Source organism: Coturnix japonica, chromosome 2 (genome assembly GCF_054131305.1).
Source record: "Coturnix japonica strain WE chromosome 2, WE-NBRP24, whole genome shotgun sequence".
Lineage (NCBI taxonomy): Eukaryota > Metazoa > Chordata > Aves > Galliformes > Phasianidae > Coturnix > Coturnix japonica.
In genome coordinates, this window is record NC_140664.1 from 100,605,819 (window position 1) to 100,630,972 (window position 25,154).

The window sequence follows — 25,154 nt, forward strand, 5'->3', positions numbered from 1 at the left end:
GACCCGTCCGCCGCTCCCGCCGCCTCAGCGAGCGTTCCTGTGGCGGGCTGGGCCCCCGCCGAGCAGCGAACGGGATCCGGGGGGGATGAGAGCACGGATCACCCTCACCAACCCCCTGCAGCACCGTAAGGGCGCTCTGTGACCGCTTTCCTTCGGAAGAAGCCAGCCGGCACCGAGAGGCACTGGACGGAAGGCCGCTTTTATTGATGGACCGTGCGGTCTCCTGTCACCGCAGCAACGCCGGAAGGGGCGGCCCTGTGAGGAGCTCAGCGTCCCGATGGGCGGGCGCGGGGCGGTTGCGCAGATAGCGTATCACCTGTGGGGACAGATCCGCAAGAAGCGTAGCGCCCCCGTGGGTGCGTGCGTGGCCGCTGCGCAAGGAGCGTATCGCTGCGGTGTGGGCGGCTCCATAGAGGGCGTAGCGCTACATTAGGCGGCTGTGCGGTGTTACAGCGCAGAGATGGCTGTGGAGCCGGGCACCAGCGACGTGAGGCGGCAGCACCGCTTCGATCAGGGCAGCCTGGAGCGGTATCTGTGCCGCTGCCTGCCCGGCTTCCCACAGCAGCCCGCGGGAGCTCTGTCCGTCAGGCAGTACAGGTGAGGGGGGCCGATCGCTGACCCCTGGCGGCTGTGAGGTGCGCCGACCCGCGGTGCCCGGTTGAGGTGTGTGGAGGGCGGCTCGGAGCCCGCGTTGTGCGGCTGTGGTGGTTCCCGACGGGCGGCCTCCCTGCCGCCCCAGTAGTTCAATTCGGGAAGGCCGAGTTTGCTGCGGGGCCTTTCACCCAGATGGAGCAGCAGCCACAGCCTGTGGTGTTAGTGGACTTTCCTCCGAGTTCAGGGAACGCGTCTGACCCCTGTGCGGTGCGGAGTATGACTGTTGTCGTGTTGTTCTTCACCTGCTTTTTAAGTGATCAGCAAATAAAAACTTTCAGGAGCGAATTAGAAGCATAATAAATCGATTGTAAAGCCCTGTGCTTATAGCCAGCTGGGCAAAAGCTTAACGCTGTGCTGAGAGCGGTGGGTTGAAGCAGTGAGTGTCACTCTGTGGGCTCCAAAACTCAATCCGAGCTCATATTCTTAAGGATATCTGCACCTATTTCTAAGAAACAGTGGGCAGTTTTTCATTGTCTTCTGATGCAGGTGTAAAACGTCTATGAAATTCCACTTTAGCCCTAGTTTTCATATGAGCTTCCTTGTGAGAGCAGCTGACAGAAGTCACAGTAAAGAATGTCTTCCTCATATCTAGTCTAAATCTACCCTCCTCCAGTTTAAAGCCGTTTCCTCTTGTCCTGTTGCTACACACCCTTATAAAAAGTCCCTCTTCAGAGGGAGGGAATTGTCCTCAGGAGCATGAAGGCAAACGGCTGCTTGATTTTTGATTTTCCAGTATTTCTGCTGTCTTTGACTGGACTAAGAATAGGTCTTAAAAATGATAAAGAATGAGGAGAGTGTGGCATGTAGGTGAGCTCAGGCCCTTGAGGAAGGTAGCAATCAATGAGCTTGATTGGGATATGGCAGGCGGTGTGTCACGATGGGTTTAAGTTCTTCTCTTATATAGGTATGTGGAGAAGCATGTAATATTTAGGATTCTTTGTCACCACAACATTTATTCTTTACAACATAACAGTTGCTATAGAATAGCTTATGTATGCGAATCGATGGCCATCTGACTCCTGATTTTGTAGGCTATCACTCGCATCTTTATAAGACTATATTTGAAACAAAACTTCAGGGAAAAGCCCTTTTCTCTGTCTTGCCACTTTGTTCAGGCCTTGTCACAGTGAACTCGGCACCATTTCCATTAAGAGTTTGCCAATTTCTATCTACATAGTAAGTAATTACAATCTTTCTCTTTGTAGCTCGGGACAGTCAAATCCAACCTTTTACCTTCAGAAGGGTGGGCAGGCCTATGTGCTCAGGAAGAAACCCCACGGCCCCCTGTTACCTAAAGCCCACAAGGTAGGTACCATTCCTCAGCAAGCTCCAAACACTTTGTATTGCTGGTGGACTCTGTTCTTCTTGTACCAGCCTCTTTTAGTTGAAGGTGTTTAAAAGTGCAGTCAATTACTTGAATCACTTGCAGTTTTCTATGCTGTACACTTGATTAAACATTAAAAAGGATAGATTGACATTAACTGTAGTAGGATAATGATTTGTGTTTAGGAGCTTTTCACTGAACCGTATTTTCTATGTCTTCTTCAGGTTGACAGAGAATATCATGTGCAGAAAGCTTTATTTTCAGCTGGATTTCCAGTCCCCAAGCCCCTGTTGTACTGCAGTGACGTTTCTGTCATTGGAACAGAATTTTACGTGATGCAGCATGTGAAGGTTCGTCAGCCAATCTGAGAGATTTCTTTCTTCTCCCTGGTCCAAGCAGTTTTTAAGCTGTCTAGAACTTAATAGAGTCTGAACTTAATAGAGTCTAGAACGTAATAGAGTGTGTACCAAGGCAAATAAATATTCCAGTCATATTTCTAAGAAATATTAACTGTCAGAGGTTCTTACCGATTTCAGGTTCTCCAGAGCTTATTTCCAGCTCTGCCAAAACATACAGCTCGTTATTTAACCTCTTTTGTGTTATCAGAAGGATGTTGTGAAATGTCTTCATATTGCTACAGTGCAAAGGGTGCTCATAACTGAGCCATAACAGGCTCCAAAATTATTCTGGATTCTTGGAAGAAATGGAACCCATTTGTTACTGAAAACAGTAATCTATGTACAGCCATGTTTTTCTATAAAAGCAAGCAGGGTTTCATCTCAAATACTACTTTGAGAAAGGACAGCATAGCTGTGCCCATCCATCACTCTAAGCATGCTATGGTGGAGTTGATACTGTTTCTGTTGGACTTGGTTGATTCTAAGTCTACTGTGTTTTTATTCCTGTGGGAGGAAGATTTGAGTTTAGGCCTCTTTCATCATGTCCTCCTCTACGTGGCTGTGCTTGTTCGACAAGTGGTGATGTGTGCCAACACGTAGCGCAGGGCTTTGTGAAATTCAGACTATGGAGAGCTAAAGCCTTGAGAAATACAGCTGTGAAAATATCCAGTTGGCTCTTGAGTGTTCTGGGATATGTATTTATAGTCTGAAATTGGGGATCTCAGGAAGAGCATTCAAAACATTTCTAATTGTATAAAACAAGAGCACATGCAAGAAAAGAAAGGAAAGTGGGAAGATCATGGGCTGTGAGATCGGTGCGTTTAATATATTAAACAAAGAGAATTATGTAAATGTATTAAATGAGGAAAGAATTTTTATTATATAATTAATATTGGTTCACTGCATTTGTTTAGCTGCTGAAACAACTAACTTTGCATCTCTTTGTCTATGCCTATATCCTACTAAGTATCTGATTTCCCATGTTTCTAGGGTCGCATCTTTCGAGACGCCTCGCTGCCTGAAGTGGGCCCAGCAGAGCGTTCTGCTTTGTATCTCGCAATGATAGAAACTTTGGCTCAGATGCACTCGTTTGACTTGCGGTCATTGGGTCTCCAAGGATATGGCAGAGGACCAGGATACTGCAGAAGACAGGTATAGCTCTTGGAAAAATTATCTTGTTTCGTCAGGTCTTTAATGATTTCATTTGCAAGCTGATTTATTCATCTTAGATGACTTGTAAAAGTAACCGTCGTATTTTAACAATTCAGCACCTTCATTTAGTTAAGTATGAGTGCACGGTATAAAGTTACTGCCATGTTCCAAGTAGATTCTATAGCGCTGTTAAAGTGCTTGTATTTTTTCAGGTGTCAACTTGGAAAAGACAGTATGATGCAGCTGCTCATACAGATATTCCTGCCATGAACGAGCTAGCCGAGTGGTTAGCAAACAACGTGCCACTTGATGATGATGAAGAAGCCCTAATTCATGGGGACTTTAGAATAGATAACATCATTTTTCACCCAACAGAGGTATTTCAAATGCATCTGTACATTTTGTACTTTGTAGTTCTCCATTATTGCCTCTTTACAGGGGTAGATAATGGCAGGACAAGGAGAAAATGTATTAAGTTGAGGGAGGGAAGATTTAGGTTGGATATCAGGGGGAAGCTCTTTATAGAGAGAGTGGTGAGGTCCTGGAACAGGCTGCCCAGAGATGTGGTGGGTGCCCCGTCCCTGGAAGTGTTTAAGAGCAGGCTGGATGGTGCCCTGGGCAGCCTGGTCTAGTATTAGATATGGAGGTTGGTAGCCCTGTATACGGCAGGGGGTTGGAGCTTCGTGATCCTTGAGATCCCTTCCATCTCAAGCCGTTCTTTGAGTTTGTTATTTCCTTGTACGTGTTACAGAGCATTCCCAAGGAATTGTGGTTCCTCTGTGTCACTGTACTTTCAGTATAGGGTCTGTTTTTTGATGTTTGGTTATGATCAGGAGCAAAAGCACCTGTATTTTCCTTATCAGCAAAATAGTTGCAGTAATATACTTCTGCTTACTTTTCTGCTTACTTTAAAATGAAACTACTTTTGCTGTAGACAGCTACAGTGCATGTTTTTTTAACTTCAAAGCAATTAATTAAGCTCCTGGATATTAAGTCTGTTGTCCGTGTGCAGATCCTTCATTCTTAGAATTCACTTGAGTTTTTTATTCTTATTTAAGGCTCGTGTTTTGGCAGTGCTGGACTGGGAACTTTCAACCACTGGTCATCCTTTAGCAGATTTAGCATACGCTACTCAGTTCTACTTCTGGCCTACATCCCTGAACGTCTTTGGTCAAGGATCTGTCTTCAATTTCAAAGGCCCCATAGGTATGAAGTTATCATCGTTTAGTCAAACTGAATTCTATGGTTGATTTCTATTTGGTAGATTACTTTTACAAACAACAGTAAAATTAACACGTACATCATTTTGCTATTGGAAAAGAGCTTTTCTGTAGTTTTCTTCATTGTAGGAGATGTGTTGGGAGATGGGCTGATAGTTTTAAGGTAGCATCTGTGTACATTAGTACATTAATTCTACAAAAGGTTATTTGGAACGTTTCTTAGAGATAATGGGGGTAAGCTCAAATTTAAATAGGAATGGGTGATGTTCACATAAACACAAGATAAAATTGTGGTGCAATGGATTTCCTGACTGAAGTGGAACTGGGGGGAGTTTATGTGGAATTCTTGCAACACCTGTTTCCTTTCCATATCTGAGCACATGAGGAATGATATATTACATTTTTTGCTGTACTAACAAAATGACTCAAGTATTTGAAGAATGAGGTAAATCCTGGTGGAGGCTGAGCATTCTAAAATATTCTGTTGGTGTTTTTTGTTGTTGTTTTTTGTAGAAAATCCCTCATTTGAAGAACTGATTTCTGTTTACTGCCGCTGCCGGGGTATCAGCACTACAATCCCCAACCTGAATTTTTTTCTTGCTTTGTCATATTTTAAACTGGCAGGGATATCCCAGGTAATACTCACTACTTCTGAAATATCACATTTTTATTATGAGTATATGTAGGTTGGTAATATTTTTCTAATGATGAAGTACTGTTGTGTGATAATGGGAAAGGTATTTCAGTTTGTCCCTTTAGAAGCAGTGTCTTTTAGATGCTTGAGACTGTGTACTCTAGGACAGAATTCTTGCTGCTTGAAGTATGTAACATGAGATATTCAGCCATTGTAGGGCAGGAATGTATTTTGTAGCTGCAGCCTAAGGATAAGGCTACTAAAGGTGTAAACCAGCTGTTAGTAATTTCGAGTAAGACTGTATATGCATGTAGGTAATGTAGTTGTGAGTAATAATGCATTGGCTGAAGGGACAGAGTGGACTTGCATGTAGTATCCAATACAGGTACACTTCAGGGTTTTTAATGGCTCTTTTGTCTTCTGTTGGTTTGGTTTTTTGTTCTTGTCCAACTCTCTCTTACTCCTGTCATTTATATCAGAAATATACCCAAAGCAGCATCAACATATCCCAGTAAAATCCATCTGAGTTCTATTTCTTCCCCCCAGTTAAGAACATCTTAACTTACTTTTAAGTGTAAGTTCATAGTTGAAGAAACCACCAATCTGAAAGAGACATTTTTAAGTACACAGTTATACCATCTATGCCTTTCTTTTTGGTTGTAGGGTGTATATGCTCGATATCTCATTGGAAATGCTTCTGCAGAGAATAGCCATGAATTTGCTAAGATGGTGAAGCCTTTGGCAGAAAAAGGCTTAGAGCTCTCAAAAAGGTAACACCGGTTTAAAGTACTGATCAGAGGCGAGGCAAGACTTACAGCTTCACTTATTTAAATGTCTCTATAAGGCAGCTTATATCATTGTGAGAGAAAACCTGGTCTTACTTATTGCATTGGATGTTCTTTAGATTGTCTTTCAGCAACATGCAACACAATACATCTGGAGAGCTGTTCTATCAAAGTAGGAAAGGCCAAGAAATGCTGCTGAAGGTAAAGCAGTTCATGAAGCAGCATGTATATCCAGCTGAGAAGGTAAAAGTCCCCAAAGTCTTTCATTCTCATGCAGATGTGCTAATGCATTGTGCAGACATGGAGGTGCTGTGCTCCTTTTATTTAGAGAGCTCACAGACAATATTTGATCTCATACGGTAACAGGAAACGTGAGTTGGGACTTGTAAATTCTGCATTTGTTAGATGATAATTTATTCATCCTAAAGCAGGTCCTAGGGCACTTCTGAAAGAGTGCTGTACATTACTAGAACATACTGGGGAAAGTACTAGGATTTCTAATACGTAGTTTTATTTAGTAACTAAACATTGGTACGTGGAATGACTGTTTTGATAATCTGCTAAACAGCTGACAGAAAACAAGCATGCTATTTCCAATTTATTTTAAAAAAGAAAAAAAGATGAGTTTTTATATCTGAATATATGGGAAACCTAATGCTTAGGTGTCAGCACTTTGAGCTTTTATTTGTGGTTTTGATTTTGAGTTCATTCCTCTCATGTAGTACTGTTGACATTGGTCAGCAGTTGTGTTTATTGTCATTTCTCTTAGGAAATAGCAGAATACTATGCTAAACATGGAAATACTGAGGAGAGATGGAAGAAGCCACCAGTGCTTGAGAGGCTGAAGGTATGGGATGGTTAATATTATTGAGCACTACTAGCAGTAAAAGAACCAGGCACTGACCATAAGAAATGGTGTGTGCTATTGGAGAAGTTAGCCCATCTGTGTGGAAACAAACAGTAAGGAAGTGAAAGGAAAAGAAGAAAGTGTGCAAAGGAGTTGTGAGACACAAACAAGAGAGGAGAAAAGCAGATGTGAGTTCTTGAGGTGGACATCTGAACTTTAACTCGAAATTGTACCTGTTGAAAATAGCCGCTGAGGAAAGCCATCAGATGTATTGGACAGCGTGTAAGACATAGGAAGGAAGGAAATGATCTGCAAGTCAATTTCATTGCTGTTTGAAAGATGTATTGCTAATGTTTTTCCCTGCTGATTCTCTGAACAGGAAATGGCCAAAGCAGAAGGTCTGTGGAATCTTTTTCTCCCAGCAGTCAGCGGTCTCAGCCAGCTCGACTATGCGCTAATAGCTGAGGAAACAGGGAAGCGCTTCTTTGCTCCTGAGGTTTTCAACTGTCAGGCACCTGGTTAGCAAACACTGTGCCTTAACTATGGCACTGAGAGCATTAAGAACATTGGGCATCTAATGCCTTACCATTTGTGCGTCAAGAAATAAATGTAACCACTCGTTTCTCACAGACACTGGAAACATGGAGGTCCTGCACATGTATGGGACTGAAGAGCAAAAGAAAGAGTGGCTGGAGCCCCTTCTAGAAGGGAAGATTAGTTCTTGTTTCTGCATGACAGGTAAGTTTTTATTTCAGAAGAAAATGAGAAGTAAGTGAAAGAAATCTTACAATGACATGCAAAAAGTATAAAACCATAAGTTGTTATGTATTAGAGAATGCAACTTGATCTAATGCCTGACTTAGTGGTTGGCAACCCTGCCTGCAGTGGAGGGGCTGAAATGAGATCACCTTTGAGGTCCTTTCCAACACAACCGTTCTATGATTCTGAGAATTAATACTGGAATTTCCACAATATCTGTGAATGTGTTTGCATATTAAGTCATCTCTACGGTGTGAGCACAAAGTTCTGCCTCTCCTTTGTAGAATCATAGAATTACCCAGTTTGGAAAAGACCTTGAAGATCATCAAGTCCAACCGCAGCCTAACCATAGTACCCTAACTCTAACAACCCTCTGCTAAATCATAGAATAGAACAAAGGCTGAGAGAGATGACTGTTACCTACAAGTAGATTGGGGGAGAGAAAGGATTTAAAAACATCAGAAAAAGAGGGCCGTTTAGTATAAAGGGGAGTCTGAGTTCAAGAACCATCAGGTTCAAGTTGGCTGTGAATGGTATGTCATCAGGAAATAGAAAGTCATTGACCACAGCAGAGTGAGGTACTGAAAACAACTTTTTCTGCTGTGAGCTGAACAGTGACACTGTTTTTGGAGTATATCTTGATCAGTGTATTTGTGGTGGTGGTACTACAGCTTGTATTTTTAATATAGTGCTGTGTGTGCTGTTTTTTTCTTTAACACAGAGCCTGATGTGGCTTCGAGTGATGCCACCAATATGCAGTGCAGCATCGAGCGAGATGGAAACAGTTACGTGATTAATGGCAAGAAATGGTGGAGCAGTGGTAAGTACAGAAACACTGCATAGGGGAGTGACTAAGTCTAAAATTCTTCCTGAGAGTTGGAATAAATAAATACGAAACCTGAAAAGTTCGTCTTCCATTTATGAACTGGAAAATTTCTTGAGTAAAAGCCATCGAAGGTAAAACAACAGAAAAAGCAGAATTTGTGGGTTTGGGTTCATTGTAGAACCTCTAAATTTAGTTCACAGAATGAATTTCTGGTGTTGTTCTTCAGAGTATACCTCGTTCCCTCACGTAACTTACATGTTTGTGGTCGTGGTCTTAAAACTTTGTTTTTATGAAGCAGTCTTTGGCAGCTTGTGTTTGAAATTTGAGTGTATTGTGGCATTCCAGTGAACTCTGGCTTATTATTAATCTAGTTTGGGACACTGATGCTCTGCTTCCTAGAGATGATTTTTCTTTTCTAATAAGAAACTTCCCAGAAAAATCAGTCAGTTGAACTATTAAGTGCTGAATATCCCTAACTTTGGAGTACTGTTTTTTATATGTTTGTTTACCAAAGCATAAGTGACCTATTCTGAAAAATCATAATTCGCTGGGAGTTTGGAAGCTAACCGAATAAACTGAGTTGCTGACCAGAGTGAAACTTGAATGTTTCAAGTACCTTTGTGTGGGCCAGCTCTCTGTGCAGACAGACTTGTGCAATACTGAGACTCACCAGAAGATAGAGCTCGTTCTCTTTCCTAGCAGTGCACATCTGGAGGCAGAGGGGGGCATGGTGTCTCCGGTCTCAACCTGAGAGCATCACTTAACTGCTAGCTGCTACCCTTGTTCTGGGACAGTGTGTCCCAACAGTGAATTGCAGTTCCTGAGGAAGTAATGGGAAAGTTCTTTCAGGGGTGATGCACAAAGTATATAATTCATAAAATCAGTTCATAGAATCACAGAATGGCTTGGGTTACGTGTGTCATAAGCTGGGGAGGAACTTATAAGGGCATGTAGTGACAGGATGAGGGGAAATGGCTTTAAACTGGAAGGAAGTAGGTTTAGACTAGAAACTAGGCAGAAACTCTTCACTGTGTGGATGGTGAGACACTGGAACAGGTTGCTCAGTGAGGTTTTGGATGCCTCCTCCCTGGAAGCATCCAAGGCAAGGCTGAATGGGGCTCTGAGCAACCTGGTCTAATGGGAGGTGTCCCTGCTTATAGCAGGGGGTTGGGAGTGGGTGATCTAGTTTATTTCTCTGAAGTCCGGGTGAACATGGGGACCTTGGATGTTTGGGAATTGCAGGAGCCTGACAGCCCAGTCAGAACATCACTCCAGGTGCAATCACTCTGTATGTGAGAAGACAAATAGAACTCACTCATACAGGAAGTCCCTTGCATCATGGAAGGACTGGAGATTATTACTAAGCTTTGTATGCATGCTTTGCACATTTACAGTAAATCTATTCTGGTTTAAACATATCAGATTGATGATGTATGCGTAGGCCGTGTGTTAATTGCTCCTCTATTCCTCAAAATACTGGACAGAAGTTCTAAAGGCTTTTGTCATCTCAACAGAGAGAAACAGCTTGTGTTTTGCTTATGCTACAGTTGGTTGTTGTCTGTCGTTGCAGAACTTACTCATTCAGTCCACAATTGTGTAATTAGAAACATTGTCTGAAAATGAGAGATTCTTGTTGTCTTTTATAAGCTCTTTATTAGAGCCTGCAGGATGGTTGAAGGCTTGGACAATATGCTATAAATAACACTTTTTATGGTGTGTTTAGAAAGCTGATTTGTCAATGTTTTTTAAATCCTTCTAGAGATAAGTGGGAAAACTGCAGTTGTTTATTTTTCTTGGCATCCCCACCATCTCTGTGTTAGCAGACAGCTTTTGGTACCTCTCAATGGAAAACCTATAGAGACCCACCAATCATGAGTTTCTGTGGAGTCAGAATCCCTCTCATTCACACTTCAAGTCTTTTATCCTTTGATTGATTAAACCCTATGCAAGGGATGCCAGTACCTACAAAACCAAGCAAAGATAAGTATATAAAAGATGAAAAGTCAGTTCACTTTGAATACTTGTATATTTTATTGTATCTTTGCATATTCTAGTAGGCTATAGTTGCCTCTGTATCTCATCATTTTACAAATTCCCACCAAAAATTCCAGGCCCTGTATCTGAAGTTTAACTTTAAAAAGTGTTTCTTGCATTTCTGCTCATGCTTTGATAGCATTACTCTGACATTCATGTTTGATCTTATGTTTACAGAGATCTGGAATGTGCCTCTCATTGGCCATTGGGCTTATTGAAGTTTAGGGCGAGCAGAAAATGGAGACATGAAGGATCATTTTTGGTAGTTACAGAGCAGGAGTTTGTGTTTCTTGTGGGGGTTGTTCTTGTTGTTCTACATATGTGCTTACACATAGAAAATGGCTTTTTTTCCTTCTCTCGGTTCTCAGTTGTGAACTGATACCTCATTTTAAGCTGCAACTGCGTCTCTGGAGCGAGAATTAGTCAAATGCTGTGAAGTTTTCCAGAATAGTTGGAGAAACACAAGATTACTGAATTTTGGTGCAGAGGTTCCTGTGCTGTCATTTTATTGCTGATGGTTTCCTTTTCTCTTTTAAATCGGTTGTTTAGATGTGTGCTGATTTTCCATTACACAGCAATTTAATATCCTGTTGCTGTGATTTTATGGTTTTCTTTTGTTGTTTTTTTAAAAAATACCTTAATTGTTTCCAGCACTTCCAGTATATTTTCTTTGCCTTGTGCTTGATTTTGACTGTGTTCCATTTTTGAGCTCCACTGTGTAGTGTCTTGGCTTCTCTGCAGGTTTTTAAGTTCATCTGCAAGACGACTTGCAGAGAAACAGCTGTTGGAATAATACCCCCCAAGTTAGTAAGTAATCCCTATTTTGATTAAGATAATACAAACAACAGTCTATATAGTGAAGCTAATCGTTTCTTCAGTACGGACTTCAGAATTCATAGAGATTTCTTCAGGCCCTTCATGCTGTTGTTGTCTTCTCCAGTACCCATAATGTTTTGCTATTTTCATAACATGCATTTTAAAAGAAGCCCCCAGGAAGGCATACAGAATTGGGTTCAGGCAGGTGTGAAACAGAGCTATGCTCTTGGTGACCTGGAGCGCAATGTCTATGGTTTTACTCGCCTCACAGTCAGTAATCAGTAGGTAGATGCTATCTATGGCTCGCCAGAACTTAACTATGTTGTAAGGTAGCTGGGTAATTATAAAGGCAGCCACTACTGCCAACAGAACCATGAAGGGTCTAGATTTTTTAGCGTTTGCAGATCTAAAGATTGCCCGAGCAGTAACTGAATAGCAGGTCATCATTACTAGGAAAGGAAGAAGAAACTCCAGGATAACTTCTAGGATCTGAATGGTTGCTTTTAAAAGTGTTTCCATGTTTGCTGGAAATATAGGTAGGCATTCATTCCTATTATTGTGTGTCATGACTTGGGTAAATATCAGTTCAGGGATGCTGAGCAGTATGGCAGACAGCCAGACACAGATGCAGGTAACGCTGCAGTGTTTTCCAGCTCTTCTGTGATGCTGGGACTCAGAGGTAGCCCTGTATCTATCCACACTGATACAGGCCAGGAACAGCATGCTAGAGCTGAAATTCATGGTGTAAAGAGAAGAAGTGAGCTTGCACATTGAATTTCCAAGTTCCCATCCCTGCACTGCATTTGCAGCCCAAAAGGGGAGCGTGAAGAGCAAGAGCAAATCAGCAATGGCCAGGTGCATGATGTACACATCTGTCTTGGTCTTTGGTTTCTTGCAGTAGGCGTAAATTGCAACCACTAACGAATTTCCAGCAACTCCAACAGTGAAAGTCAACGCATAGAACACAGGGAGGAATACTTTCATGAATTTTCTCACATCTTCTTTTTCACAGAGAAACTCGTATGTGTTGTAATCTATGTTAGAGCTGGGATAATGCTCATCGTCCTCAATCCAGTAATCAGTTGAGTTGTTCACCTCCCAGCCCATGGCAAAGCTGAAAGTCAAATAAAAAAGAAAAAGGGGGGAGTGTGGGGTTGGAAAGACATCAAAGAAATAATACAGGTTTCAAGTTTTAAAACTTGGAATGGAAAACACAGCTGTCCCATGGAGTCAGTTCGTGAATGACTGTGGAACAGACTGAGTTTAGTCTGTTCCTGCAGAATCAAAGTGATGTGGGTATCCTGAATCTTAGTGCCGGAGACAGCTCATGGTGGTATGCACCCAAAGGAATCTTACCACATACAAAACTGCCCGCAAGTACCCAAACAGTTCTCAGCCTTGACTGTTTTTTTAAGCTCATGATGAATTAGTTCTGTAAACACTCGGGCTGTGTCCTCACTGCCTGTTTAAGACCGAAGTTTAAATGTTCTCATCTTCGGTCTTCAGCAAGTCACGTCCTAAAGAATTTTCTTCTCTAGTGGCTGTGTTCACTGAGTGATCAGCTGAACTTTCAGTTGTAAACTACAGTACTGCAGCATGGTGCAGTTGGTGACAGGGTTGGTGACCCTGCACATAGAAGGGGGGTTGAAACCAGATGATCATTGCGGTCCTTTTCAAGCCAAGCCATTCTATGATGCTATGAGTTATATATGGTTATATATATTCAGTGAATCGGCTGTATACACCTTATAAACTGTTTCAGATGGCAGTTAACAATTGGTTAATTGGTTTGGCTTTCACTCTTAGTGACTTTGTTAGATTTTTTATTATTTATTTCCTAGCATTTCAAAACACTCTCCATTAAACTTTAAACAATGATTACTCCCAATTTAAGACTTGTAATTCGCCATTTACCACTGCCCAACTGAAGCATGCGGAATGGGAAGTCATGTAGCTCTGTTTCTTTGGCAAGGGTTATCTGTTCTGTGCCTGACAGTGTGTGTTAGCAGGATTTCCCAGCAGGGGTGATCCTTTGCAGCTTTGTAGTACTTTGAGGAGAGATTCAGACATCGGCTGTGAATGTCTCTTTTTTTAGTAGATGACTACAGGGCAAGTTTAATCCTCTTAGTCAAGGCTAGAAGAAAAATAAAACCTTAATTGAAAAGATTGGGCTGTAATCTAAACTGTTACTGCAGAACCCATCTGGGAGCACTTAATCAAATTGAATCACAAGGCAGATTTGTCTCGAAAGCAAAACGATAAACATTTTGGTGTAAACTTTGAGAAGTCTGGGTATCACAAAGCACTTTGGCTGTGACAGGGAGCTTGCTCTGCTGCCTGACACGATTTTGGCTGACGAGTTTGTGATGGAAAGAGATATGTAGCGTTCAGCTGTTGATATTCCTCTGTTAAAAATCAAGTCATGTTTTGACTAGCAAACCTATTCATATTTGTCATTCGTACTTGTGTTGTTTCTCAGGCACACGTGCATGCACATTACGTGAAGCACTGCTGGCCTGTGGAGCTGCTGAACGGCAGTGGAACAGGCTTGGCCTCCGTCCCATGCAGTGCTCTGATCCTATAGAATCAAAGCAGTGTGGGTCTGCTGGATCTTACAGCTGGAGATGCCTCAGGATGTCGTGTACAGAAAAGAATATTCTCATGTACAAGCAGTGTTACTGTGTACAAAACTGCCCACAGGTACCCAAGCAGCTCAGAACTTCAGCTGCTTTGTCGAGTATTTTTTTTTATTATTTATTATTATTGTTTTATTATTCTAGGAGATACAGGTTTCTTAACAGACACTGTACTGTTTCCTGCGGTATTGTTCTAACCTTCCATTTAGATACAGATTCAGTGTTTCTGTCTGTTTAAAGTCAATGTGGGACTGTACGAGTACATGTTGAATGAAGTTAATACTCCCAGTTTAAACAGCTGCTTTTCCTTAATGCATTGAGCAGTAACCTGTCTGACCAAAAGAACTGAATTTTACCATTGGAAACGACATCTCCCTGTAAAGCCAACCAAAGTAAGAGTAAAGCCTGACTTTTCTACTTGTAAGCATATCACACTTAGCGTACAGAGCAGTGAGAAATAAAGCAGAACTAACCTTTTGTCAGCAGGCTGGTAGGAGATGCTGTAACTGAGATGTGCTTCAGTGAAGTGGTCTGTGTTAGTCGGACGCATTACATTTTGTCATCAAGCACCACACCCTCATCTGGAAGGCGGTTGCACTTTCGTTTTGACTGCCAGTTAAAAAAAAATATATCAACAACAAATCCTGTTTTCCTTGGAACCTTTTGTACTGAACTCTCACGTTTCCTATTTGCCTTCCCATTCAGCCCCGAGTGTGGTGTTCTTTGGAACGTCAAGGCTCTTTTCCTCTCTCTCAACGTTGTCCAGATATGCTTCGTGTAATCAAGAGGCTTTTAACAAATTACACATTTCAAACGTGAAGAGGAGAGGAAAGAGGAGAGATTTGAGTCACCGTATCATTTCATCAGAGCAGTACTGCACTTTGCTGGCTGCCTATAGAAGGATTTAAGAGTCTTATATGCTGTTTCAGTACCAACAAAAATATGTCTGCTTTTTGTGAGACAGAAGAGTTTTCTCATTCCATGTTGTGCTGTGGGTCAAAACTAGGAATACAATAGCTGAAAGGTGTGGAAGAAATGATAAGGCGTCAACAAGTGTACGAGCAGATAGTCCTGCACCCTGTGGGAGAGTTCTCAGGGCCTTGGATGTTGCCAGTCAGGCTCATAATCAAGTCACCATTTGATAATGGTTTTTATAGGAACTGTAAGCAAGGCAGGTGTTGCGGAAGGAAAATAAACAATGCTGTTTCCTCTGAGGCATTGTTTCTTCTGCTTTCGATGTATTGCCTGTGTTATAAAGCAGTGATAGTTTTACAGGAAAGGAAGGATGGAGAGGTTCAGAGCTTCACATGCAGACATTAATGCTTTTGCACTCAAGTGTGGGCTTACGTGGACTAAGAACTCCAGAACAAGGCTGGATCTTGCTTAGATTTCCATGATCTGTACAGCTCAATTTGGTTTCTTATGCGAGATTTCTCTTGTGTAGAGTGTCAGGAGTCCCTTGTGGTCTTCCAGAGTATTGTATTTGGATTTTCCTTGCGAGTTTCGCTAAGAGTAATTATTGTATTTGGATTTTCCTGTATCCTTGTGAGTTTCGGTAAGTGCAGTGTTGATGTCAAACCACAGGGAGAGATGTTAAGCAGACCAGAAGTCAGGTTTTGCTTTTTGCTATGCTGGCTCAATGGACCCACTTGCTGTGGCTGAATCAGACATTACTCTGTGTTTTGAGTATTTTGGAACACGGGAAAGGAAAAGTTCTTCACAGTGGTCAGCGCAGAATGGGACAGGCAGGTTTTTATGGCTTCATTTGCTTTCACAGCAAGAAAGAAAAATAGTTTGGGAGAGGATTTAAAAGCTAAAGCTGGAATACTGTGATATTTGTGCATAGTTCTGTGGTTTCCATCTCGAGCTGTCGCAGCACTTTCCTGGTGTTCCCTGCAGCCATAGATAAGGACATTTGGGTTGCTTCCAGCATGTCTGCTTCTTGCAACTCGTGTCATTACTTAAGAGGCCTGGCTTTAAAATAAGTGAATCTCTCAGTTCTCTGGAATTATTTTTGTCTTAATATTGTCTCCATCAAGATAGAGTTATCATGGTAGAAGTGGGAAAGCTCCTAGGGTTATACGAGATGGATGGAGGAGAGGGAAGGAAACATTCCTACGTTCTGCAGCTGCTTTCATTGGCATCATCAGAGGCTGTGAACACAGGATGGAGACTGAGTGGCCACACTCAGTGCAGAACCGAGTCTGCTCTGCTGATTTTCTGCAGATCCCTGACACCATCTGTCTTCCTTGTGGACCCATTATAACCTTTCCCATACATGAGTTGTGTCCAGCAGTGTTAAATGGAGAGAACTGTAGGACTTCAGGATGTCTGAAGGGCTTAAAAATACAAAAGGATGCTTAAACGTATGGTGTGTCCAAATGTAGCAGTGCTGTAATATAAAAGCTGTGGACAGGTTGTGCAGAACTATACTTAAAACTGACCTAACATCTCTCTTATTCCTGTTTGTTGAATAGTTTCTTGCAAAACTACTGCTAACTGCTGCCAAAAGGACAGGCAGCTCTGCCTCCTACCCCATCCTCCTGCAGCTTCTTTGAATTCCATAAGGAATGTTTGGATGCCATTTATAAACGAGAGATTTATTCCATCCAAGCAGTCTGCATTTTTTCAAAGCAATGCAATCTTTCAGAGACCTGCACTGCACCAGGACTTCAAAGCTGGGTAAATAGCTCTGAGGAATAGGAACGGTCGGGAAGCCGCCTTCCTTTCCTGTGTGTAGATGGATGAAAAGGTCATTTGGAACTTATTGGTGCTGCTTGAGAGCTTCTTGCCAGCCATCTCCTTCTCAGCGATCTCACTAAGTTCAACTTCTGCTTTCTTTTTTTCTTTGTTGTTTGTTTTTACATAGGATGGAGGAATTCTGCCCTTTTTGAAGCAGGGTTGTAACTTGAAGATAGTTTACAAAACCGTTCATGTCGTGACTCCTTAAGAAAATAACCTTTGTTGTAAACCACACCAGGATAAACATGGTTTAACCACATGTGTAGTTCTGTGAGGGAAGTCAAATACCACTCATGAATGCAGCATTTCTTTTCTTATGATGGTATTCTGCAAAGTGCATGGTGTGTTGCTTGAGGCCTCACTGCCTGCTTGTATTTGTCCAGAGGAATCAACTATCTGAGATTCTACAGAGTTGATTGATCCCCTCCCACACCAGCTTTTCACTCAGCTACTTCATTGCGTTGGTGTAGGACAGCCTATAGGCCACAAGTAACTGCACCTTGAGGACAGTGGACGAAGAGCATATTGCAGAAGAGGAAGGTGAACTACCAACACTCCGAGTTTGGTAGAATGAAGGAAATCTGCCTTCCCACTCCCTGGCCATTGCAGGGGTGTTTCTCACAAGGAAGCAGCTCATCTCAGAGCCAGCTGATTGCACTGTGTAGACCCAAAGCTGGTGAGAACTGCTGCCAGAGAAGCTACAAAGCCTTCTTTGTTTCTGGCATCAAAACACCTGAAGTTGGCACATGTTGAATCTTTAAATCTCTGGGAAGCTTGAAACCTCCCTTGCTATAGAGATAAAAGTGCTGCTGATTGTTACGTGTGTCGAGTATAATCCTGCCCTCCTTGCCCTTTGTTGTGTGTGTGAGGTGTTGAAAGGAATGAGAGCAGGCTTTGCTATGAGGAAACTTGTAAAGGAAAAAAAAAAACAGTGGGGATTGGGTCTCTTAGAATTATGGCACTTTAATCAATGGTCAAATCTTTTAGGACTTGTACATTAGAACAGTACAGAGATGCTCATCGGTGGCTTGAAACGCTACCAGATTATTTTCAGGTAACAATTTAGAATGAGATCTTTCTTGAAGAACAAACTAAAATCATTTGCACAGGGGGGATCAAAACCCGAATTCCAGAGCTGCTGAAGTAACAGCAGAGCTGTCAGTGGTGGCCTTCAGTCGTCTGATTTGCACAACCCAATGGCTGTCATGGAGCTGACATTTCATTCCCATACAGCTCCTCCAGTCTTCGGTGCTTTGAGAAGTTTTAGCTTCAGGTTCGTTTTTGTGTCACACATTAAGCTGTAAAGCAGACAGAAGTAAATAGATTCAAGTTCCTTCATGTTCTCTTTTCTTCAGAAAAGATGGTGGAGCTGGACCCTGGAAGGTTTGGATATTTGACTTTTGGTTTTCTCCTCCCCACAAGTTGCCTCCCTTTTGCATGTTAAGCAATAAGGTGGATTTTGTTACTGTCTGATTAAGATGGATTTTGTTACTTACTGTCTGATTACTCAGAGTATAAACACAGAAGTAGATTGCGTGCTTTTGTTCTTGTAGCACGAAAGGAAAGGTTTGTCCATATGAAGCTGCATTTGATTATACGCTGAAGTTTTTACATTGAAAACTAGTTTTGTGTTTGTTTGTGACTTTTTTTTAAGGTGCCGGGAACCCAAACTGCAAAGTTGCAATTGTCATGGGCAAAACCAGGAACTCCTCAGCATCCAGGTAAGGATTCCCAGGAGGTTCAAAGAGCTGCCTATAATTTGTTTCCAGGAGGTGTCACTGCTTGCAAAAGCTTTAGGTGCAGTAGTGCCACACTAGAACTGCCTCTTATAAAACCATAAGCAATATGTAAAATGCTGTGCAGCTGGGCCTGCTGAAGTCTTGCAGCTCGTAGCACGTATAACTGGAAACATTTATATCACTGAGTTGGATTTTAGCCCACATTCCAGCGATTATCAGAACTTCTTGGATGTGTTTAGGCTCCCTTGAGAAATAAGCATTGTGTCTTCCAGCATCCAGGGCGGGTTGTCCAGCAGCTGTGTGAGCTGTGGCATCTGCTGGGCTATCTGGAAGCTGCATAGAAGTTGATGGAGAGAATGACATGATACTGCACTTTCTAGAGCTGGAGTTCAGGGCCTCAGGAGGTCACCTCCAGTCCTGTGTGACTGATAACCCTCCTTGAATGTCCTGGAGGCATTTAAACATGAGGATTACTTTCTTGGACTGTAGGCGAGTTAAAATGATGATACTGATAAAGATGTTTAGAGAGCAAAGAAGGAAGGCTGGGGGAGGAGATGGACTGTGTGGGACAGAAGCAATAGCTTTTCATTCAGGGTACCTTAGATGCCAGTGGTACATTTGGTGGTCCAAGCACGTGCCATACTACTACATGCAGACAGAATGGCTGCAGTACACAGAAGTCAATGTCAACATGTAGCAATTGCTAAATTGAGGATAAAAAATAAGAACAAGCAAGGGAATAGGACAGAGAGGAGGCTAAAAACTAAGCACATGTACCTTCTGTCTTGGTACAGATACAGGCAGCACAGCATGATCATTGTCCCCATGGACACCCCAGGAGTGAAGCTGATCCGACCACTCTCAGTGTTTGGCTACATAGGTGGGTGACAGGAGTTACTGACTGTACATCTGGTAACGTTAGCCATCCTGGGAGCTGCAGTAATACTGATCAATGTTGTGTATGAATAAGATGCATATAGAGAAAGCATTAAGAATTGAAGGCCTCTTGTTTTGCATTCTTTAAGCATAGACATTATCCTCCTTTTTATCCTGCTGCTGTTTTCTCTATACCTGTAGATGAGATCCACGGAGGACATTTTGAGGTACATTTTAATGACGTCCGAGTACCTGTCTCCAATATAATACTGGGTGAGTTTCAATATTAATTGTTCCTTAACACGTACGGCAACAAATCAGATTTACAGAAGCAGTGGTTTATTGGATGAATCACCAGAAATTGATGTGTTTAATGGAGGATTCCTTAGATAAGGGATAGTTGGTTGAACATGCTTATAATGGGAGCCTTCCCTGACTTTCTCACAGATACATTTTTCAGTGTGAGATTAACATTTAGGTTATATCAGGTAAATCAAACCCTCTCAGAAACCATCTTAGGGTGATCTCTGTGCTGTAAGTAGTAATAACAACGGGTCAGTATAGATGTAGGTAAACAAGCACAGCGCTTCTACAAAATAAACTTCAAAGAAGTTTGCTTTTAGCTCTGCTGCTCTGTGGACACCTTTGCTCTGAGCCATTGATCACTTCAAGCAGAAATGAAGGGCTCAGCCTCTGACTTGTTTTTCTTTCCACCCAGGTGAGGGAAGGGGGTTTGAGATCGCACAAGGTCGGCTCGGGCCAGGCCGCATTCATCACTGCATGAGATCCATTGGTGCAGCCGAAACCGCCTTAGAGATCTTGTGCCAGCGTGCAGCACAGAGGGAGACTTTTGGGAAGAAACTGTACCACCACGTAAGCATGTTTTCACCTTGTCTCGATTCACATCTATTCCAGACATCACTTTTTGTTTTGCTCAGATCTGGAGTTGAAATGCAGTTGCACAAGAGCATCCTCGCTATCTTTTACCAGTAGGAATAAGAAGTTGGCACTCTGCTTTCTTTAGGAATCACCAGCTGTTAAAAGTTGGTTTATCGCATTTCAAGTGTTCCTCAATCTTACCCAACAGCTGGGATGACCATTGGAAAGAAACTTTTGAAAAGAAACAAGTAAAAGCAATGGAAAGAGGAAGCTGAGATTACATCTGGCACACCGTTAAAAAAACCTTGTGCAGACCCAGAGGGAATAATCTTACACATACATTTTCCAGTCATATCATTGCCAAACCTGCCTTCGCTACTGGAGCCAGGAATGAGAATTGGATGAGGCGCTCCCTGCGTTTCTCAGAACACCACGTGCACCCTGATGAAGCCACTGGCCACACCTTGCAGAAGCGGAGCAGATTCTCCCCAGCTGAGAGGGGAAGCTGTTGGCCATCTGCAGTGACAGGCTGAGCATCACCTCCACCCTGCTCCCGTGGGAGTGACAGCCCTGGGAGCTGGCAGCAGGAGGGAGCACCTGAATACCTGCACAAGGGTTCAGACCAGCTTTGCTGCTATAAGCCAAGCCCCCAGACCTTGCACTGAAGCGAGTACTGTGCCTGCCAAGGCAGCAACATTCACACTCCAGCCAGGAAAATAAGTTAAGAGCAGCAGGGAGGGGCTGCTAAGAGCATATTACAAGCAAACAGCATGTATTTCATACTTAGTTTGGCTCAAAGGAGCTACTGCTGGATCACTAAGACAAATGCAGCAGGCACAGCCCTGCGGCTGTTTGCCTGTTTGTGTAACACACCATCACCACAGAGCAATGTAGGCGTCTTCCCTATGGCAGCCTTAACCTGACCAGGCAGAAGGCATTCAATGACTTTCCACCTTTTTCTTCCTTTTTTGTTGTTGTCCCTGCAGGAAGTTGTTGCCCACTGGATCGCTGAGTGCCGCCTTAGCATAGAACAAGCTCGACTGCTTACCCTGAAAACAGCCAGCAAGATTGACACGCTGGGCAACAGAAAAGCAAGGAAAGAAGTAAGTTGGTTTTTTTGGCAGCCCTGGGCTGGGACCTGAGGGGCGCAATACACACACATCTTCAGGAGATGAAATGAAGTGAAAGCACATTGCTCAGTCACCTCAGTGCTCTGCCATAGTCTTGCATGGCTGTCCCTCCTGGAGACTTGAACAGGAATGGGAACAGCGTGGCTCTCATCCAGTCCTCGAGGCTGCGCTACCTGACAGCAGTTTTCAGTAGAACTATTAGGTAAACAAACACAGTCACTTATGAAACTGTTATTAGTGAGTTGTCCTCTACCTACAGATAGCCATGACCAAAGTGGTTGTGCCTCGAGCTGTGCTTAAAGTGATTGACTGCGCAATCCAAGTGTGTGGCGGAGCTGGAGTTTCCCAGGATTTTCCTTTGGCTTCTATGTGAGTAAGGGAGACTTACTGCTGCTGGCTGAGGTCTCTTTCTTAAGATAAGGCGATGGTGTAATTCTAGTACGTGTTTGTTTTTTTACCCCAAGTAGCCAGAAGTCATAGGCCATGTGCCCACATGCACAAACTGGCTTTTAGAATTAAATTGGCCTTGCTTTATCCCAACAACAACAATCACCAAACGACACACCCCCAAAACAGCAAAAAAGACCTACACACACAGCTGTCAGGGGAACTAAGCTAATTCTAATGAGCAGCACAGAGAAGCTGTTTCTAAAGCTCAGTTTAATCCTTTTGCTGTTGGGGTGAAGCCTTCAGAATTTCCAGCACATGCCTCTCAACCCTGCCTGGATAATTCAGCTGCAACATCTCCCCCAGTGACTCTTTTAATAAGGCTCCAAAGAACTACATCAGAATTAAGTCTGAGAATTCCCAGTGCCAGACTGGTTTGCTTTTGCAGCAGGGCTGGAACTCTGCCCCTAATTCAGATCTCCCTGCACAGGTTTGCATACATTCGGACCTTACGTGTGGCAGATGGGCCTGATGAAGTTCATCTGTCAACGATTGCAAGGTGGGAACTACTGGATCAATCAAAGAAACTAACTGCAAAAATGTGATGTCAGCGTAAAGGCCTCTCACATGGACAGGGGACTTAGAAAAGATGACACTGTACAATGCTGACTAAGCTAAAAGTGAATGAATACAAACCCTCGATTCCAGCTTGAAGCAATAATTATTCTCAACCCTTACTCATAATTATTGCACTTACTAATTACTACACGTATTGAAAAATTGTTTTACAATCCCGTGCCTTAAGTAAGGGCATCTATGGAACAAACAACAGGATGTGCCTGGGTTCTTTATAACACGGAATAAAACCTATTTTCTAACAGGCTTTAAGTGCTTTATTTGCTCTGAGCCAAAGCGCTGTAGCTTTTTATCATCAAGTCAAAGCAACATAAACCTCATTACCGATCAGATGACATAGAAATGCCTTTCTTCCTCTTTCCGGAACATGGCTTCAGTCCAGTCCTCTTTGCTCACCCTCCTCCCTCTCCTTTTCACTGAACATTGCACTCGGGGGTGCACAGTGCAGGAGTTCAGGGCTGGGACACAGCACATCATCTGTAGCTGTTCCTTACTTTGAACACAGTTATCTCCTCCCTTTTCTCTATACCAGCACCCTTTTAGTCTTCCCTTGCATTCTGCCTTGCGCATCCTCAAGCCTCCTCCCAGTTCCAGCTCTTTCTTAAAGGTATCTGAACTTAGGTGGCAGCTTCCCCTCTGAAGGGCTGAATTTTGACTGGGACTAATGCTGACCAGCACAGGGCAGTTCCTGCCCACTGCTCTCAACCCCAGCTCTGCTGTTTTGTGTCCCTCTGTGAAGTTCCCAAAGGGCACAGTTCTTCACTAACAATCCACTTATGATTCACGTTACTTACAAGTGTTGTCTTTTTGCACAAACAAACAATCCTTGCCTGATGTGAGAGCTCAAAGAACATACACAGCTGTCAGACTTAAGGTCAGAACTTGTCTCATCTTGAAGACCCAGCCAAACTGAGAGTCACCACCTGAAAGGTGTCCTAGCAAAAGCTGCTCAACTCAGAGGAGTCCAAAGGCAAAGTATTTACAGCTGGAAGCTTCCTGCAAATAAGTTTCTTCACATCAGTTCATTACATCTAAAAAATAAGAGGTTAGAGCTCCAGTCAAGCAGTCAAATAACAACCTACGTTTCCATTTGTCCTGGTTTCCTCTCGCTTCCTGCCAAGAACATTTCCTCAGGAATTAAGAACATCAACAAGTCATTTGCTGAAGCGCATTTCAGATATGAAAAACCTGGAAGTTAAAACCTCCATATGTTTCTCCAAGCAACAACTGCCATGAAACCAGTTCAGCCACACTCCGTGAGGCCTCCGAGCACCCTGGCTTCCCTGTGCCCTTAAAGAACTGCTATGTAAGGACACCGCTTTTATCTCATTAACAAGGCTCTTAATTCCCTTTATTTTAAAATTTTATGTACATATGAATGATCTGTATAATGTACACTCAAATATAGAAAGTTTTTATATACTGGATAATGTATCGAACATTTCACAATGACACTAATCTCTTACATAACATGTCAACTCCAAGGTTTGTTGTTTTGTTGGGTTTTTTTTTTGCTGAAGCTTTTTCAGTTTGGTAAAGCCGGTTATAACGTACGAGTGTCTAATGCTGGCTGATCTCAGGGAAATAATGTTAATGATTAAGGACATCAGTGAAGCGGTACAGGGACAAAACCCTTTGGAAGTCATGTTCAGGGGGAGTGATCGTGTCCGACTGGGAAAAGAAGAGATGCCTTTATAGTGGGGGGGGTTGGTGAGGTCAAAGTGATTTTAGCCCAATTCCTCTAGACTGTAGCTCAACTCCAGTCATGCTAGTTCATAAAATATAAAAACTAGGAAAGTTTGATTCACAGTCTTGTAAACAAATACAAAGGAACAAAAAAAAAATGTGCTTACGTACAACAAGAACAAAAATTCTTGTGTACCCATTTCAGCTGATCCACAGAGTGCTTTCTTACGTCGCAGTGTGATAAAGAGTCACTGACAACTTTTTCCTAAGGAAAAAAACAAACAGTCATAGAAAAAGGAATAACACTGTCATTAAACACTTGGAAAGGCAGTAATTTCACTTCAACTCGTTGGAGGAAAATGCAGTTCCTCAGCACTGGCCACTCTGCCTTTGTGTCTCTTTGATGAGAGATTTGAGTCCTTAGCTGACATCTCCCACTTCGTTGTCAACCGGGGGTGGGATGTTGGGCATTACAGATGACGTCGTCCCTGCAGTCAGGTAACCAGCAACTCCAGGGCCTTTTGGACAGAGAGCATAACACCAGAGGTTAGTTTCAGATCTGAAAAGTGATAAAACAGCCTCATTTTAGGCTCTGCGATCTTTGTACGTCCCTTCAAACAGAGCCATTCTATTCTAATTCCCTCTAGTAACACTGATCCATGTCAAACAGAGGAGAGTCCAAAGGAAAGCTTTTAAATGCTTTGGAGTCTAGGAACACGAGGAGTTAAGGCAGCGTAGTTCCCTCAGTCATTAAGTGGGGCAGCCTACTTAGAGTGTTCTCAGCCTCACTCAGCTTTTTTCTGATGTACCAAGTGAAAAAAAAAACCCAAACAGCAGCATTGTCTCTCTCACCTTCCACCACAGAGGGGGCAGTACAGAGGAAGTGGATTTCCTCCACCACAGAGAGGAACTGCAGCAGAAGTGAAATGCCTCTGGGCACAAGCTCCGCTACTGGGAAGGATTTCCCAGGCACTTGTGGGAAATGGAAGCAGTG

General features: G+C 42.8%; 3 protein-coding genes across 11 annotated transcripts in view; 1 reads left to right on the forward strand and 2 right to left on the reverse strand.

The window, feature by feature from the left end:
• The first annotated feature begins 411 nt into the window (after nt 1-411).
• On the forward strand, nt 412-22,721 carry ACAD11 (acyl-CoA dehydrogenase family member 11). Its single transcript, XM_015854052.3, has 20 exons — nt 412-597; nt 1,860-1,959; nt 2,203-2,328; nt 3,367-3,528; nt 3,741-3,905; nt 4,587-4,734; nt 5,262-5,383; nt 6,046-6,152; nt 6,287-6,410; nt 6,937-7,014; nt 7,394-7,532; nt 7,645-7,752; nt 8,495-8,593; nt 18,482-18,548; nt 19,361-19,446; nt 19,644-19,715; nt 20,161-20,315; nt 21,308-21,424; nt 21,711-21,820; nt 22,329-22,721. Exons 1-20 carry the CDS (start codon nt 461-463, stop codon nt 22,441-22,443), a joined length of 2,337 nt encoding a protein of 778 aa, XP_015709538.1. The 5' UTR covers nt 412-460; the 3' UTR covers nt 22,444-22,721.
• ACKR4 (atypical chemokine receptor 4) lies at nt 10,607-14,799 on the reverse strand. Of its 2 annotated transcripts, XM_085538241.1 has the most exons (3): nt 14,559-14,687; nt 13,364-13,583; nt 10,607-12,563 (listed from the first exon to the last, which is right to left on the reverse strand). In XM_085538241.1, exon 3 carries the CDS (start codon nt 12,554-12,556, stop codon nt 11,483-11,485), a length of 1,074 nt encoding a protein of 357 aa, XP_085394367.1. In that variant the 5' UTR covers nt 12,557-12,563; nt 13,364-13,583; nt 14,559-14,687; the 3' UTR covers nt 10,607-11,482. The 2 variants fall into 2 exon arrangements, with proteins under 2 accessions (XP_085394367.1, XP_015709540.1); XM_015854054.3 differs by lacking the exon at nt 13,364-13,583 and having other exon boundaries at nt 14,559-14,799.
• Nucleotides 22,722-23,793: 1,072 nt separating the features above from the next.
• The window catches only part of DNAJC13 (DnaJ heat shock protein family (Hsp40) member C13), a 51,346-nt gene continuing 49,985 nt past the window's right edge, over nt 23,794-25,154 (reverse strand). For all 8 annotated transcript variants that reach the window (XR_001553157.3, XR_014942926.1, XM_015854049.3 and 5 more), the window contains one exon: nt 23,794-24,678. Coding sequence is in view for 6 of the 8 variants with exons in the window: in XM_015854049.3 (XP_015709535.2) it covers nt 24,581-24,678 (98 nt within the window). In the remaining 2 variants the exon portion in view is untranslated. The remainder of the gene's footprint in view (nt 24,679-25,154) is intronic.